The sequence below is a fragment of the Myiozetetes cayanensis genome, unplaced genomic scaffold, assembly GCF_022539395.1.
Source record: "Myiozetetes cayanensis isolate MyiCay16 unplaced genomic scaffold, myiCay2020 scf6-25, whole genome shotgun sequence".
In the NCBI taxonomy this organism is placed as follows: Eukaryota; Metazoa; Chordata; class Aves; order Passeriformes; family Tyrannidae; genus Myiozetetes; species Myiozetetes cayanensis.
Window position 1 is genome coordinate 761,296 of NW_026087853.1, and position 12,470 is coordinate 773,765.

Here is a 12,470-nt window from a genome sequence, read left to right on the forward strand (position 1 = left end):
CCCCCAAGATGGCGCTGGCGCTGAGGGGCCGCGCGGGCCCGGGCGGGGCTGCGGCGCTGTGGCGGCTCCACAGCCGGGCCGCGAGGTGAGAGCGGGGGCAGCGGGGCGGGCCCGCCCCGGACCGCGTCCTGCCCCGCTATCCAGTTCCCGGATCTGTTTCCTTTTCCCTTTCCGCTTCCCCTCTCCCCTCACTTCTCTCGCCGATATCGCCTTCCCCTATCTCCTATATATATCCCTTCTCCCCTTCCTCTCCTATATCCTCTCCTATATCCTTTCTCTGCTCACCCTATTCCCTATATTCCCCATCCTCTGTATCCTCTATCCCATTTCCCTATTCCTATCCCCTCTTTCTATCCTCTCCCCCTTTTCCTATCTTGTCTCCCATTCCCCACTCTCTATCCTTTTTCCCTGTCCCCTGCTCTCCTCTATTCCCTGTATCTTGTATATTTCCTATATCCCTGTCCCCTATATCCCCTATCCCCTATATCCATCCTCTTCCCCTTTTCTCCCATCCCCTACTCCGTATCCTTTTCCCCTATCCTCTGTATTCCCCATATCCCTTCAATTCCCTGTATCCCCTGTCCCCAATGTTCCCTGCATCCCTGTATCCCCTCTCCCCCCTTTCCCCTCTCCCCCGTCCCTTTTCCCATCCCTCTCCCGCCGCCCTGACGGCGGTGCCGGTGTCCCCTTTGGCAGCACCTTTGACGTGGTGGTGGTGGGCGCCGGGATCGTGGGGCTGGCGGCAGCGCGGGAGCTCATCCAGCGGCACCCCTCGCTGTCCTTCGCCGTGCTGGAGAAGGAGCAGGAGCTGGGTACGGAGCGGGTGAGGTGGCCGGGCCTTTCCAGGGGCTGTGCCGAAGCACGCGCTGCCAAAACCTCGGGGTTTTCCCTGTGGAGGGCTCGGCTTTTGGGTGGGAGCTGTGGGAGAGCCCTCGGCGCTGAAGCGGGTGATGGATGTCCCATCCCTGGAAGTGTCCCAGGCCAGGTTGGACGGGGCTTGGAGCAGCCTGGGCTGGTGGAAGGTGTCCCTGCCCGTGGCAGGGGGTAGAACGAGGTGGGCTGTAAGATCCCTCCCAACCCAAACCACTCTGGGATTCCGTGATGATTCTCCCCTTGGGACCAGCATCTTCATTCCCTGGCACCACTGGCTTTACCCTAACAAAAAATTCCTTCTACTCTGCTCCCAGGGACACATCCTTCAGTGGAAAAGCAGAGTTTTCAGCAGTCTCTGCTTCACTGCTGGGACTTCAACTCAGACTTTCAACTTAATGTCAGACTTTAGGTTAAAAAATCCTTAATGTTGACTGTCTGAGAGCTGCAGGTCTGACTGCTGAGGCTCCAGCAGTGCAGGAATGTCAGGAGAGAGGACAAGGAGGGTGATCAACCAGAGTAAGGAGCAGTGCAGGTTGTAGAAGGGCAAGGGCAGGTCCTGCAGGGAGCTGAAGGAACCCCAGGGGATGGATACATTTCATTTTAAAAATCAGATTTCTCAAAATTAATCTTAGCATGTAAAATATTTTTATCTTATTTATTTTATTTTGTCTTTTGCTCTTGGAAGAAAAACTTGTGTTTTTTGGGGGGGTTTTGTCCCTGTTGATCCAACTCATTGTAAAATGGGATGAATTATCATTAACCAGGTCGTGCTGTGTCAGTGTTTCTCTAACCTTTAGAGACCAAGGGAGGAATTCATTGTGTTTGCTGTGCAGTTACTCATTTGAGCATCTCTGATTTAAGTCAGGGCCTCAAATAACCTGCTTTTCAGGACAGGTGAAGTGGTTAAGTATGAACAAATGTGTTTTAATAACGTGTTTTCCTCTCTCTTTAGCTCACCACCAGAGTGGCCACAACAGTGGTGTGATCCACAGCGGGATTTACTACACCCCTGGCTCCCTGAAGGCCAAGCTGTGTGTGCAGGGTGCAGCCCTCTGCTACCAGTACTGTGACCAGAAGGGAATTCCATACAGACAGTGTGGGAAGGTACAGGAATTCCTGTCTGTTCTCACCTCACCTTTGGAAGCTGAGGCTGTGTGATGTGCAGCATAAGCCTGGTCGTGGTCTTGTCCTGAAAATATGAGTGTCTGTGGTAACTCTCAACGAATTTCTCTTCCAAGAGTCTTCCCATTAAAATCCTTTGCCTCAGAGCACCCTTTGAGGGGCACTTCCAGAGATCAGCAACCTGGAGTGACATCATTTTGGAACTGGCTCCTACAAGCTTCACCCCGTGGCCCCTGTGCTGGAGGAGGTGGTGAACTGCTGCTCTGGGCTCACACTCTCCAAGTTGCACATAACTTAATATCCCCTCCTCCCCCAAAATCCTCCTTCCCAGCTGCTGAGTCTTACTCTGCTGTCGTTCCTCTTGGAGAAGCTTTTTCGTGGCTCTCCCTGCCCTGTGTTTGTGCTCTGAGCCATTCCTAGTTCAGTGTGTTTTGGATACAAGGCAAGGACCAGAGCTGTGCAGAGCATTCCAGGTGTGCTCAGACTCGGGACTTTTGCAGTGAAATATAAGATTTCTCTCTGTTATCCCATATCCTTTTCCTAGTTGTTCCTAAAATTCCATTCAGGGCTCTTCAGCTGTCACTAGGCTGCTGTTTCCATAGGATTGTCTCTCCTAACCCCAAGGTCTTGGCCCTCAGGGATAACTTTGAATTACATCATTTTATATGAGGCTGCTTTTTCTGATCATATGATCCTCACGTTGCAGCAAAGGAAGTTTAGATTGGATATTGGGAAAAATTCCTTCATGAAAAGGACTGTCCAGCCCTGGCACAGCTGCCCAGGGCAGTGGTGGATCCCCATCCCTGCAGGGATTTCAAAGCCCTGTGGATGTGGCACTTGGGGACAGGGGTCCCCAGAACATACCTTTATTCTCTTATTGAGACTGAGATCTGTGCATCTTGGGTGAAGTTCAGTTTTATTTATTTTTGAAACATCTCCAGTGGCTCTTTAAATCCACGTTCTCTTCTTTCCCCCTTCAGATCTGTAGTCTTGTGGCACTTGTAGCAAATATTACCCACTGATAGTAACTTAAAACTACAGCTTAACATTTGGTTTTTGCACTCTCCATAATATATTAGTTCTTTCTCAGCAATAATATCAAATTACTTGATTTACACAATTCCTGTTGCCTTTCCCCAAGCTGATTGTGGCCGTGGAACGGGATGAGATCCCGAGGCTCAAGGCTCTGTACGAGAGGGGGCTGCAGAACAACGTCCCGGGGCTGAAACTCATCGGAGCAAAGGAGATCCAAGCCAAGGAGCCCTTCTGCAGGGTGAGGAATTGCCACACCTCCAATCAGCTTGTGAAAAGAACCCTTTTTTATCTTTTTTTTTTAAATCCTGTAAACATTTTGTCTCCGCTCCTTAATTAAAACATCCTTTGCGTGTTCAAGATCCAGCTGAGCAAGTGGGGAGACCCCAGCGCTGCCCTCTCATGGCAGTGCACGTTATTCCAGGTGGAATATTCCAGCCTTCACTCCTCCTCCCGTGTCTTTGATGCCATTGCAGGGTCTGATGGCCCTCGATTCTCCGTACACTGGCATTGTGAATTACAAACAAGTGGCCCAGTCCTATGCTGAAGATTTCCAGGAAGCAGGTGGGACAATCCTGACGGATTTTGAAGTCACAAACATGGAGATGGCTAAAGAAAGCTCTTCAGGAAGTGAGGATGGTAAGGCAGGGGCAGCTTTTTTGCCCTCCATTTACTACAGTCCTGCCAAATATTTCGTTCAAAACACGTTTGTTTTAACTGAAATGACTTTTTTGAACCTTTCTGTCTCCTAGGGATGAGAAAAAAAGGCAGACATTATGTTAGTGAGAGTATTCAGCAAACTCACTTTGGGGTTTATTTGCAAGCAGGTCACCCTTCAGCTGGAACATTTCAAGCTGATGGAAGAAAACAGCAGTAAAATTGAGGAATAAGGTTGTTCTCTCCCATTAAAATCAGATTTAGCTGAATCTTGCACGTGTGTTCTTGTGATAGCGAGTTTTCCTTAGCCTGGAAGGCAGGTTGGATCTGTCCTGGCACACATATGGAAGAATAAAAATTGATTCATAAATACGGTTATGTCCAAAACCATCAGCTGTGACAACAGTAGTTGTTCCATAACTTGAAGATATTCCAGAGGAAAAATCCCTCCTGGTGACAAGGTGCTTGTTCTGTTACTTGTTCCATTAATTCCTTCTCTTGTCCAATTTTTATTACAGGACTGAAGTACCCAGTCATTGTTAGGAACAAAAAGGTAAGAACGAAGCAGAAGTTTGAATTCCTTACAGGAAGCTGCTTCTCCTTGTCTTATGATTTTTTTTTTCTCAAGCCCTGGTGGATTAATCATCTCCAAAAAGTGGTTAAAAAGCTGCTGCTCATTAACATGATCACTGTCATCTAACACTGCTGCAATAAAACAGCTGCAATCAGTTCCTAACAGTGAGCATCTCCAGATTTTATGGCAATAATAATGTAAAATAATTAAGTGTAACTTTTCTGCTGCCTGACTTGTGTTTACCTGTCCCTTATCTGCTTTATTTGCACAGTCTTACCCCTGTCCTTCCAAGGATTCCTTTTGTGACTTGTCCATTTGGTGACAAACACCTAATTTCCTGTTTGCTTTGGGGCTTTGGCATCTGTAAAGTGATAAGGAGGAGTTTAGCATCATTTTATTGTCATTTTAGCGTGAGAAAGCCACGAGCTGATGTAAAAACAGATGTAAAACAGCTGCATATACAGGGGGTGTTCCTGCAAGTCAGAGCTGCCCAGGAAATGTGGTTGTCACCTTCAAGGAAGAATATCTGGACTAAAACCAACCTCAAAACCCCTTCCAGTATTTTATATATTTAGTTCTGTTGGTTTTTTTACTTCTGTTTTTCCTTTTTCATTTATAAAACAGCTTCCAAAATCTGTTATTTCACCAAATACTTGTATTTTTCGATGCAAATATTTTTAGTTGAAAAAAAACCCCAACCCTCCATAGTATTTAAAAACAAATACTGTGAGCTAAATAAATAGGTAATAGTTTGTGATTTGATTTTACTTAATTAGATTATAAGGTATTTAAATATTTAGCAACTCTCTGTGAATTTTTGGACGTGAGAAAGCAACATTACCGCTCCCACCCTGTGGGGGTGAAATCAGAGAACAGCCTCATTTAACCAAATAGACCTGGTCGGGGTGTTCCCTGAGCTTGTTTTTTAGCAGATATACTGAATTTTGGCCTGTTTTGGTGTGTTCTTTTCCAAAGGGGGAGCAGATCTCCTGCGGGCACATCCTGACCTGTGCGGGGCTTTACTCCGACCGCCTGTCCGAGATCAGCGGCTGCAGCCCCGAGCCCAGGATTGTCCCGTTCCGGGGGGATTATCTGGTGCTGAAACCAGAGAAGAGCTATTTGGTGAAAGGGAATATTTACCCGGTACGTGTTCCCTGCACTGGGAATCTTGGGGGATCCAAGAGCTGCTAAACTTGCAGGAACAGGGTAAAATTCCAGGTTTATTTCTGTTAGGGACGCACAACACGTGGATGGAGATTCGGCTGTTTTATGACACAACAGCATTTTTGGGGTTAATTTGTAAGGAAAATGCATAGAAGTGCCACGTGGGGAGTTACTGTCAGTTGGTTTGTTTTGTTTGGGGGTTTGGTTCATTTATTCATTTATTTATTCTTTTATTTAATAGGGGGAAAAAATGAAACAGCCACGTGTCCAGAAAAACTCTGGCTCCTTTCTTTATGTTCTAAAATAAATCTCTAGGCAGGATTCAAAAGTCTCAGTGAGAGACAACAGTAAATAATTGTTTATTATTTAAATAATTTGTTGTTATTTAAATAATTATAACAGTCCTGCTTAATGTAATTTTTGATAATCTGGGCGAGAGGATTGACTGTGATCCAAGGAAGTTCACAGGGGACACTGGAGGTCTCTTCCAAACTAAATGATTCTGAGATGAAACAAAGGGTTTAACCTTGTGGGCTAATATCCAATTCTTAATTTCTTATTTATTTATTTATTATTATTTTATTAATGCCAGTTATATATCAGTTGTATATCAGTTCCAATACCAGTTATTAATACCCAATTATTAACTAATACCTGACTTAGATATTTGCCTCCCAGCCTCATTTTTTAATCAGCTTTGCTTTGTGTCATAAAAAATTAGACATGGGAGGAAAAAGGACAACCCTTCTACCATCTAAAATAGACAAATAATGGGATGAATCCCAGAGAGAAAGGATAGTTATAAAGCAAGAATGGGGCAGCATTTTCTGCAGTCCATGGAAATACTGCCTTTCTGAGTATGAGCTTAAATTTGCCTGGATCTTTGGGAATAAAGTGTGGAACTCTGGGTACTGGGTGTTTGTCCAACCTCTTCTCACCTGGGAATCACCCAGGATCCTGTCTTGGGCTGGGAGGGAGGAACTGGAACAAAAAAGGAAACTGCAGATGTTTATTTATAATGATAATTATTATTGTTGTTATATTTATTATTATATTTATTAATATTAATCAGACCTGCTGAGTGCAGCTTGTTTGGAGCAATACAGACCTGTGAGGTTTCCCTAATACTGTGCAGTCCCTTTTATTGCAGAGTAATTGCTGCTGGTGAATAGCATTAGTGTCTCCTTGGGTTTGTTGTGGGTTGATGCAAATCCTGAGAAATCACGTGGACTTTTATTTTTTCCCCCTGTTGTTTGTTTTCCTCCTGAGATTCAGCCTTACCTGGCCCTGCTCTTCAGCCTTCCAGTTAATTCCGAGCTACAACTGCACAATTCACAAGCAGAAAAACAAGTGCAGGAGACAACTCCATGGCTCAGGGACTCGAATTTGGTCGCAGTGGTTGGAATTAAAATGGTCAATTTACCCTTTGTGGCAGCTGCAATAACTCCTGTATCTCACTGCAGGTTCCCAACCCCAGGTTCCCCTTCCTGGGATTCCATTTCACTCCCAGGATGGATGGCAGCGTTTGGCTTGGACCCAACGCGGTGCTGGCCTTCAAGAGAGAGGGCTACAACCTGTTTGACTTCAGCACTGGAGACTTTGTCGATGCTGTGACCTACAGGTGAAGCTTTGTCCTGTTGTCTGCTGGGTGATCTTGGTTAAATATCCTGCTTTCCCCGAGTTTTTAAAGGTGGTAAGGGTGGAATTCTTTCCAAGGCGTTTGACTTTGTGTGATTTCTGTTTGAGTTTTCATCAACCGGCAGGACATGTCTCGGCCAGCCTGGGAATGTGGCTGCTCATCAGAAGGTGCTGGTGGAGCTGTTCCAGGAATGGTTTTGGTCCAGTGCACTGGAATATTTTAATCAGCTCAGACAGTGTAATTAAAATACCTGCAGAGGATTCTTGGGACTGGGAGAGCTGGGGGTGTCCAGCCTAGAGAAGAGAAGGATCCAGGGAGACTTCAGAGCCCTTTCCTGTGCTTAAAGTGGCTCCAAGAGAGCTGGAGAGGGACTTTGGAGAAGGGATGGAGGAACAGAACAAAAGGAATGGTTTCCCACTGCCGGAGGGCAGGGTTAGATGGGATATTGGGAAGGAATTCCCAGCTGGGTAGGGGGGGCAGGCCCTGGCACAGGTTGCCCAGAGAAGCTGTGGCTGCCCCTGGATCCCTGGAAGTGTCCAAGGCCAGGTTGGACAGGGCTTGGAGCAACCTGGGCTGGTGGAAGGTGTCCCTGCCCGTGGCAGGGGGTGGAATGGGATGAGCTTTGAGGTCCCTTCCAACCCAAACCATTCTGGGATTCTGTGATCTGTAGGAATGGTTATTATCAAGTGCTCAATTTTGGAAACTAGACTTGAAAAACAATCTGAAAATATTATGGAGGATCCAAGGAAAAGCTGAAAAACAGGTCAGGGCACTGGAAAAGAACTTTGTGTCAAACAGATCCATTTAATTCAGTTTATTCAGTAAATGGTTGGAAGCACCTTCATCTTTGCCTATGGAATTTTATAGGGGAAGACTTGAGGAAAGCAGAGCAAGCAAACAAGGTTTGCAAAGACACAGCAAGATCCAGTGACTGAAAGCTGAGGAGTTTAGGAGTGGAATGAACTTTTCAGGATGACTGGGAGAAAAAGTCTCAAGTGTCATCTCTGCCTTCCCTTGGCATTTGACTGGACCAGAGAAAAATGCTGGATGTAGGAAGGAATGATGGAATCACAGAATGGTTTGGAAGGGACCTTAAAGCCCATCCCATTCCACCCCTGCCATGGGCAGGGACACCTCCCACCAGCCCAGGTGGCTCCAAGCCCCGTCCAACCTGGTTGTGAACATTCCCAGGACTGGAGTGCGGAGTTCATTCCCAGAGAATGTAAATGCAGTGCTCCATCCCTGTTAAAAAAGATCCGTTGAAGCAGGGAAGGGCAAACACATTTCTCAGATAGAAAGCATATGGGATCCTTGATATGCTGGGAATGGGAATTCCCGCTGGGCAGTTGCGTTTGCTGCCTTCTCTGACAGGGTTGGTTGGTCCTGGCTGCATTTTGGGGGGAGGTTTGTTGTGACTGCAGTGCTTCCTCTCCCTGCAGGGGGCTGTGGAAGCTCGTGCTCAGGAACGTGTCCTACGGCGTGGGGGAGATGTACAGAGCCTGTTCCCTCAGTGCTCAGGTGAAGCAGCTCCAGAGGTTCATCCCGGAGGTCACCACCCATGATGTGCTCAGGTAAAGGAAGTTTTTCCTGTCAGAAGCACCTTGTTGAACCTCTTGTTTTAACAGGGGCAATCATGGCCTGGGCTTTCTCCCTTCCTGCACCAAAATATGGTACCAAAGCTCAGAGCTGCCTCCAGCTCGGGAGGTCCCAGCACAGGAAGGACATGGAGCTGTTGGAGCGAGTCCAGAGGAGGCCCCAGGATGATCACTGGGATGAATCAATCACCTCTGCTGTGAGAAAGGCTGGGACAACTGGGATTGTTCAGCCTGGAGAGGAGATGCTTTGGGGTGACCTAATTGTGGCATTCCAGTGCCTGAAGGAGCTGACAGGAAAGGTTGGAGAGAGACTGTTTCCAAGGGCCTGGAGGGACAGGACACAGGGAATGGCTTCCCATTGCCAGAGGGCAGGGTTAGATGGGATATTGGGAATGAATTCCCAGCTGATAGCGGAGGGAGGCCCTGGCACAGGTTGCCCAGAGGAGCTGTGACTGCCCCTGGATCCCTGGAAGTGTCCAAGGTCAGGTTGGACAGGGCTTGGAGCAACCTGGGCTAGGGGAAGGTGTCCCTGCCCATGGCAGGGGGTGGCACTGGATGGGCTTTAAGGTCTCTTCTAACCCAAACCATCCTGTGACACTTTGTCCAAGAAAATCTTCTATATTGTATTTTCTTGTGTACAGGCAGGTTTGATGGATATTTGTGTGACTTCCTACACTCTCCAGAGCCTGAAATGAACTCCTGTGCCATATTCCCTAAGAAGAAAAGGCCTCTTTTAGCCTAGTGACACATTCAGTAGCCTGAACATAATCTGAGTTCACAAAGAAAGCAAAACATTCATGAAATTCAGAGGGGAAACCAGAGTGTGAGTTGCTACTGAGTGAGAAGTGACTTAGTTTAGTCATCTCAATAAAATTGTATTTGGTTTCTTGCTGTGTGGGGAGAGAAATTAATTCAGAGGAGTTAGAAATGCCAGAGGGGCTGAAGAGGCTCGTGAGGAAAGAGGAGGCATTTGAGTACATGGAGGTGGGTTTAACTGTCCAGACATTTGCAGGGAGAAAACACAGAATAAGAAAAGCCCAGCCATGGTGAGAAGGAGTTACCCAGGTCTGGCAGCACACCAGGGGCATGAAATTCATGTCTGACAAGGTTTGGTGTTTCAAAACAAAGGGTTTCCTTCTTGGAAAGACAAGGACGTGTTTGTGTCAGTGTGGGAGAGTAACTTCTCAGCCAGGAAGGACAGGGAAGATCCTCTGCTTGGCTGCCTGCCCTGGTTTTATGGCACTGATTTCTCCCTGGCAAGGGTGGTCAGGCCCTGGCAGGGGCTGCCCAGGGAGGTTTGGAGTGCCCAGCCCTGGAGGTGTCCAAGGCAGGCCTGGCCGTGGCACTCAGTGCTCTGGGCTGGGGACAAGGTGGGCATCGGGCACAGGGGGATCCATGGGCTGGGAGGGCTTTTCCAACCTCAGTGATTCCGTGACTGTGAGATATCCCCTGCTCTGCCTCACGCGTGTTCAATCCCCTAAAAGGCTCCACCCTCTGCTTTCCTCACTGCCCCCCTTCCTGAGGGAATCGCTCTCCTGGCTCCCCCAGCAGCAGGGAAGCGTTTCCTGAGCTGCTCCTTGGCTTTGCAGGGGCCCCTCGGGGGTGAGAGCTCAGGCGCTGGACAGCGACGGCAACCTGGTGGATGACTTTGTGTTCGACGGAGGCACCGGAGACCTCGGGAGCCGAGTCCTGCACGTCAGGAACGCCCCTTCCCCCGCCGCCACCTCCTCCCTCGCCATCGCCGCCATGATCGCCGACGAGGCCAAGGCGCGCTTTGAGCTGTGAGGGGTGGGAAGGCGGGGGGGAGGTTTCCCTCTGGGATGTGGGACTGAGGGGACTTTTTAAGGATGCGGATCAAACAGGAGACCTGGTGCTTCCCAGCCCAGCGGGAAAGCAGCGTTTGGAATGTTCTCCCTCGCCCGCCACTTCCCGGCGTCGGGAACGAAGGAGCTGCGGTGCCCAGGGAGGTCCAGCCACCCGCAAGGAAGGCTTGTCCACCTGAGGAGCAGCACAGTGTGAGCAGGAAGAGACAATCCCTCTGTGGTGGGATCATCCCCGTTATTCCCACACCTCTGGTTGAAATATTTTTACTCCTCAGAGAACTGGTGGGTCTGAAAAGCCCCAGGCCTGGGGTGGTTCTCTGGGTGATTTCTGTCTGATTCTGTTTAAATTGGAGTCTGCAGCCCTCTAGATTACATGAAAGTAATGGAATAGAAGGATAAGCCCTGCTTAAGGCTCCTACTGATATGGAATTAAGGGCTTTATCAGAGATTGAAAACAATGTTCAGAGCCTTTGACGTGAATGTGGAGTATTTCACAGAAAAATGAGCTTAGCAAGGATTACCAAACCCAAGTCCGTTTAGATGTGCAATTCAGATACGCTGATTTGTTCACTGCCTCAATTTGTTATAGAGCTGAAAATGAAGATATGGACATAAACAGTCATTTTTCATTTAATTTACAGCTGGGAATCAGCACTGATCAGAAACTACTTCAGTGGGTTTGGTTTTTTTTTTTTTACCTTTGAATGCTGGTAATGCAGCAGGACAGCTGATCTTAGTGCAGGCTGTTGAGCAATCCAGAGGAAATGGTCTTTGCAGAAGCAAATGTGAAGGGAGGGAAGCTCCAGAAACCTGCCTTAATTGAGTCATGTTGTTTCCCTGGGAGCCCAAACAGGGATGAATGAGTCAGGGAGGCTTCCCACTTCCCACAGGGCTGGCACAGGGGGAGCTCAGACAGTGCTGGTGACTCTTCTGAACTCTGCTGATACTCATCTTTTACCAGAGACACACCTGGAAGAGTCTGTGGAGAGAAGGATGTCAAATAATCTTGGTCCTGAGCTGAGTTATCTCGGTGTGTCCTGCACAGAATTTGGTGGCCTCGGGGACAAGGTACTTGCTGACACTTGTAAAGCAGAAGTTCACAGGGTGTTGGCTGACACAGACCGTTGTGGGCAGTTTGTACCAGGCCATTTGACACGTATTTTCTATTAAAAAGTGATTTTCTGAACTCTGAGCATGAAGGGTGTCTTGGCACAGGAGGGCAGGTGTGTGGCTGGTGTTTCACTGCACAGAGCTGAGACACATTTGAGGGAAAAAAAGGGCTTAACCTGCCTTTTTTCTTTCTTAAGTTTTTCCTCCTGGTGACATCTGCTTTCCCAGAAAAGTGACTGCTGGAAATTCCAACCCCTTCAAAGCAAAGCTTTGCTCGCTGTTCTGAGCCCCAAATCCCAGGAGGCAGAGGTTCAGTTATTCCAGATGCTCCAGGGCCACAGGGATGTGTAAAACTCCTCTCCTCCCCGTGGAACAATCCTCTCTTCCCTCCCTGCCAGGAGTGTTGCCTCCCCACGGTAAATCCCACAAAAGGGTTGCAAAAGCAACTTCCTCCCACATGAGGTGTGGCCCTGACACATATTAACAGAATAAGGAACATTAAAATGTAAAGCAGACAGATACCAGGGGGAACCTTAAGTCAGCACATTTCCCTGTGTTTTTGGGGTTTTTTTTGCCTCTCAGGTGATGGTTATTTTGGGGTAAAGTTTAATTGAAACTTAAATTATGAATCCTGATGTAGCATTCTGTGAAAATATAAGTATTTTTAAGAGATAAAATTATAAACCGTTGTTAAAAAAAAGTTACCTCAGAGATTATTATAATGGGGTTTCAGGCATAAATCTTGTTGCCCGCCAAGAGTGAAAATGTATTAATTTATTTTCCAAATGGGTCTAATTCATTTTGATGACTTTATAAATGTGCCTTTCTCTATTATGATTAAAATAGCGTGGTGGGTTCTTTTTTTTTTAAACTGCTGTAAA

General features: G+C 47.5%; 1 protein-coding gene across 1 annotated transcript; it reads left to right on the plus strand.

Moving 5' to 3' along the window:
• Positions 1 to 8: 8 nt before the first annotated feature.
• L2HGDH (L-2-hydroxyglutarate dehydrogenase) lies at positions 9 to 12,470 on the plus strand. Its single transcript, XM_050336131.1, has 10 exons — positions 9 to 85; positions 697 to 812; positions 1,826 to 1,977; positions 3,137 to 3,268; positions 3,504 to 3,666; positions 4,203 to 4,237; positions 5,234 to 5,401; positions 6,886 to 7,043; positions 8,501 to 8,632; positions 10,246 to 12,470. The coding sequence occupies exons 1-10, from the start codon at positions 9 to 11 to the stop codon at positions 10,439 to 10,441; spliced, it is 1,329 nt and encodes a 442-aa protein (XP_050192088.1). The 3' UTR covers positions 10,442 to 12,470.

What these genes read in the sequence shown, in the direction of transcription:
- L2HGDH (XM_050336131.1), top strand. Translation starts at nt 9, where the DNA reads ATGGCGCTGGCGCTGAGGGGCCGCGCGGGCCCGGGCGGGGCTGCGGCG. An exon ending in GGAGAAGGAGCAGGAGCTGG is followed by an intron (nt 813 to 1,825) that starts GTACGGAGCGGG and finishes CTCTCTCTTTAG; the next exon opens with CTCACCACCAGAGTGGCCAC. An exon ending in TGAAAGGGAATATTTACCCG is followed by an intron (nt 5,402 to 6,885) that starts GTACGTGTTCCC and finishes ATCTCACTGCAG; the next exon opens with GTTCCCAACCCCAGGTTCCC.